At 47.0% G+C, this 4,963-nt stretch overlaps 1 protein-coding gene across 2 annotated transcripts in view; it reads left to right on the top strand.

The window, feature by feature from the left end:
* FBXO36 (F-box protein 36) overlaps nucleotides 1–4,963 on the top strand; it is a 102,508-nt gene that overhangs the window by 94,124 nt on the left and 3,421 nt on the right. For both annotated transcript variants that reach the window (XM_010837021.1, XM_010837020.1), the window contains exon 4: nucleotides 4,799–4,960. In XM_010837021.1, the coding sequence (XP_010835323.1) occupies nucleotides 4,799–4,960 (162 nt within the window). The remainder of the gene's footprint in view (nucleotides 1–4,798; nucleotides 4,961–4,963) is intronic.

Genomic DNA, 4,963 nt, shown 5'->3' with positions numbered 1-4,963 from the left:
TCACTTTGACTTTTCACTTTCATGCATTGGAGAAGGAAATGGCAACCCACTCCAGTATTCTTGCCTGGAGAATCCCAGGGAGGGGGTAGCCTGGTGGGCTGCCGTCTATGGGGTCGCAAAGAGTCGGACACGACTGAAGCGACTTAGTAGCAGCAGCAGCAGCATACCTTCTTACATGCTAGTCCACACTGATGACATCATGCTGCTGAGCAAGGGTAGCAGGTAGCTTAGGTGCCTTGGTGTAAGATATGTCTATGTGAAAGAGTTGGAGATGAACTCAAAAATTGAGAGACCTGCCATCTCCATGTGTTATCTAGAATCCATTGCCTTATTGTAACTTGCTACTCAAAAAGGCCTTCCCTGGACTCAGATGGTAAAGAATCTGCGTGAAGTGAAGGAGACCTGGGTTTTATCCCTGCATTGGGAAGATCCCCTGGAGAAGGGAATGGCAACCCACTCCAGTTGATTCTTGCCTGGAGAATTCCATGGACAGAGGAGCCTGGTGGGCTACAGTCAATAGGGTCACAAAGAATCGGAAATGACTGAATTGACGCATCCTAAGAAAGCAACACAGCTCTTTGAGGATCTTTTTAGTTTTCAAGGTAACATATAACACATTTGAGTTTGCTTCTCTGATTCATTTACCAAGTAGCCCATAAAGCTGCCAGATTTAAGTGGGACCCAGCAGCTGAGCCAGAATGCAGGGTAAACAGATGAATCACTTGTTCCTTACGATCCAGCAGATTGGTACTTAGAGTGTCTGTGGCCTGTATGGCTATGGTCTATCTTGATCCTTGCATCATCAGGAAAATTACAGCTCATATCTCTCAGGTTGTAGAGCAAAGGCAAGGATGCTTTTGCAGATAACTGTTCTGCTACTGAGAAACAGCTCTTGAATTCCTGTGGGGCAAAGGCTGATGTTTTGCATAGATGGTCTTGAACCAGATTTGGAGATTAATGTGGAATTTGGGGAAAGAGGTATTTGGATTGACTTTTCAGAATAATCCAAAGAATCAGGATATTTGTGTCCCATGGACTGTTCACCAAAGAGCACTCAGTGCCGAGGACATCTTCAGTAATGAGATGGATGAGGTGGTCTGTTCTGTGGACGTTAGTTAGCTCCTATCCCCAGCTGGGTTCATAAACCAAGTGCCCAGGTGGCAAGGATGGAAGTTGTACATAGACTCAACCACATGAGTCTCCTTTTTTCAAGATTAATCTGGCCACCATCACAGGAGGGGCAATGCTGAGCCCCCAGGAAGGTACTCTAAGGTGGGGTCCTGTCATTAACAAAGTGCTCGGTGGGTTACACAGGCTTCCAGGTGGCACCAGTGGTAAAGAATCTGCCTGCCAATGCAAGAGAAGCAAGGAATGCAGGTTCAATCCCTGGATCAGGAATATCCCCTGGAGAAGCAAATGAAAACCCACTCCAGTATTCTTGCCTGGGAAATCCCATGGACAGAGGAGGCTGGTGGGCTATAATCCACAGGGTCACATAAGAGTTGGATGTGACTTGACGACTAAACACCACCACCAGGTCAGTTACACTGGACCCTCTCCACCTGGAGGAAGCAGCGACGTGTCTTCCCAGGCTGAGGTTCCTAATCCGGGTCCGGGTCTGCTTTCCTGGCACACCATGCTCCTTCAGCAACATCGTGTATAAACTGACCCAATGCCTTATTTTTCCATTATGGTAGCCCACACAAGATTGCTTTAGATGATTTTTTTCTGAAATAAATAAATTCACTTATTAAATAAATAGACATAAATACATAAGATAATGAGTACAAAATTTCCCACTCTTAGCATATACTCCACTATCTAGAAATAGTTGTTTTCAGTGAATGAGGGAATGGCTTTTTAGAGGCACTTACTCCCTCATCTCATCAGCTAACAGACAACACTTTGGAAGGTCAGAGTGCAGTCTGACAGGATGTAATACACGCTCCCAGTCACTGAGTGGAATGTGGTCCTCTTCTGTAGCTACAACCGAAGGATGGACGTGGGAGAACCCTCTCCTGGAGTCACACCTAATCACCAATGTGAAAAAAAATGTTGCTTTCTTCTTCACAGCTTTGGCTGCTACTAGGCTAGAAATGTTGATCGTCAAAGAAGCAATACATTCACGTAAAGAACAAGAATGATTCCACCAAACTAGAAATTAAAAGTGTTCCCAGTCTATCTGGGGCTCCTAATGCTACTGGACAAACAGGCAAAAAAAAAAAGAAAAAACTACCCAAATGAGCATTACTATATTGACTCAGGTGATTAATCCTATTTACCAGAGAAAATAGACTTGCTGGTTCTCAAGAGAATTACAGAGAAGTATTTCTAGGACTCAGACCATCTATGCACATGAGCTGAGTTTTTTTTGTTTCTGGTTTTTTGTTTTTTTTTTTAATTGGGCTGCACCACATGGTTTTCAAGGATCTTAGTTCCTCCACCAGGGATTGAACCGGTGGCCCCTGCAGTGAAAGTACAGAGTCCTAACCACTGGACCACCAGGGATTTCCTCTGGCAAATGCCTTCTAATACTGGCACATTCAATGGCAAAACCTAATTAAGAAAACTAAAATATCTTCTACCGATAAGATCAAGAAGTGCTTGCACCTGGCAGGAATTGGAGAAGGTTTGGATCACATCAGTAGGTATAGAATCTTGACCAGTTCAGGTGCTGGCTGAGGACAAAAGGAAGATGGAACAGGGAGTAGAATGAGAAAATCACAAACACAGCTCCTGCTGGCGACCAGTTTCAGAATCCAGGACTGTAGCAGCTCCCTGTATTTTCTTCCTCACCCAGTGATATATGCATCTGTATGTAAACCAATATTTCCTCTTTCCCTTTTGCCTAGTATTTTAAGTAGGGCAAGTTGGTACCCATTGACTATAATTCTAGGATACAAAGATGAACTGGGATTAACTAGAAGGAACAAGCCTCATCCAGAGGTCTGCAGTGACTGTTGGGATTTGGCAGGAGTGGGGTGGCAAGAGTGGAAGACAAAGACTAGACACATTTTCAGCTGTGGGAGGACGAGGTGGAGTGTGGTGTGCTGCCACTGTTGTTTGGACGTTTAAATGTGAGAAGAAGGGTGTGTGTGGAGAAGAGCCTAGAGGTCAGACTGAGGAGCACGTACAGGGTCAGTGGTCATGGTGCATGGGCTCAGTTGCCCCTCGGCATGTGGGATCTTAGGTCCCCAACCAGGTATCAAACCCAAGTCCCCAGCATTGGAAAACACATTGTTAAGTACTGGATGACTAGGGAACTCCTGCTCTTTTTCCACTGCTAGATTTTCACATGTGATGACCACTGGATGGAACCCATGAAAGGGGGAATCAGGTTGGCGACAAACTCCCCTGAGTGCCCAGTTGGCACAGGAATAGTGGAACCAGGAAGTGTCCTGGGGCCCACATGGGACCCTTCTTCAAGCACATTTTGAGTTGCTGGGGTTATCACTGTGCTACGTCAAAAATCCAAGCATCTTTCAATGCTCCTGGTCTTGCATACACACACCAAAAAACAAACCATGGCCATCGCTAAGGTCAGAGATAATAAATGTAACGGAAGCTTTAAGAAGGATTTGGGGGAATGGCAGCAAGGGATCAGGAAATCTCCATGGTAAGAATGTTTAGTAGCAGGAGGCTGATGAACAGCGTTGTCATAAATGATGGTAGCAATTGGAAAAGTCCTGGTGGGAAATCTTTGGTTAGTGGAAGCTGAACTGTAGAAGCTTTGAGCTTGCGGGAGGGCAAAATGGTCTTGTGAAGATACTGGGCCGGAGGGGTCTTGTCTGTCCTTAACCTCCTGGCCCTCAGGTAAAGGACCAGAGAGCAGAAGGATATCCCAGGGACGGTATTCCATAGAACAGCTCTCTTTGCCCTGTGCCTACAGGCTCAGGGAGCAGACCAAATTTTCCAGGCCACTCTGCTGCATGGTGTGATGTCAAGCATGCAAAGGACTTGGAGAGAAGCTTGTGGACAGGACGCTGGGCCCAGGAGTGTGTAAATTTTAGTGTGCCGATTGGCAGTCTCCAAGGGCTGCTTGTCTGTTTCGATGTGGTTCACTACTGAGCAGCCTGCAGTGAGCTAAGGTGTCCACTGAACAACCCCGGGGGAGAGTTGTTATCTGTTGTTGTTTAGTCACTAAGTCCTGTGCACCTCTTTTGTGACCCTATGGACTGTAACCCTCCAGGCTTTTCCATCCATGGGATTTCCCAGGAAAGAATACTGGAGTGGGTTGCCATTTCCTACTCCAGGGGGTCTTCCCGACCCAGGGATCGAACCCACGTCTCCTGTGTGGCAGGCAGATTCTTGACCGCTGAGCCACCTGGGAAGCCAGAGGTGACTTAAGCCAGGGTTTAACATGAAGGCACCTGAGCAGCAGTTAGCAATGCTTCTGCAGCCCTGGGTGAAGATGGGTCAACCACACATTGTCAGCCTCTGCTATGTGGCTAATAAAAAATTCACCCTACCAGCCTATCTGCATAAACTAACTATGTTATGTTGTATGGGCACTATTTATAACTAGCTGGCATTTTGCATCTCAAATGAGATCAGGACTCTGTTCACTCTCTTAATCGAGTATTGCTCAGTCCTTTAGATACTTGGGTGCTTGCCTCTCTCCCCACAGAGGAAATTTCAGGAACTGGAACCATGGCTTGCATCTCTCCATTAATCCGCGGTGTTTCCTCCCAGGTCTCACGGGCAGCAGGAGTTGGACAGCGATGCTGAGTGAGTGAGTGAATGACTTTCCCTTAACCCGCGTGTGATGTCACCGCCCTCTGACTTCTTCCACCCACAGTTGTGCATGTCGGACGAACTGTGGGAGCAGATCGTCCGGAGCTCCTGTGACCACATCACCCCCGACATGCGAGCCTTGGCCCAGGACATGGGTTGGAGACAGATGTACTTCACCAACAAGCTGCAGCTCCAGCGGCACCTCCGCAAGAGGAAGCAGCGGCAGGGA

The sequence above is a fragment of the Bison bison genome, unplaced genomic scaffold (genome assembly GCF_000754665.1).
Source record: "Bison bison bison isolate TAMUID 2011002044 unplaced genomic scaffold, Bison_UMD1.0 scf7180017864068, whole genome shotgun sequence".
Lineage (NCBI taxonomy): Eukaryota > Metazoa > Chordata > Mammalia > Artiodactyla > Bovidae > Bison > Bison bison.
This window is presented reverse-complemented; position numbering and strand designations above follow the sequence as displayed.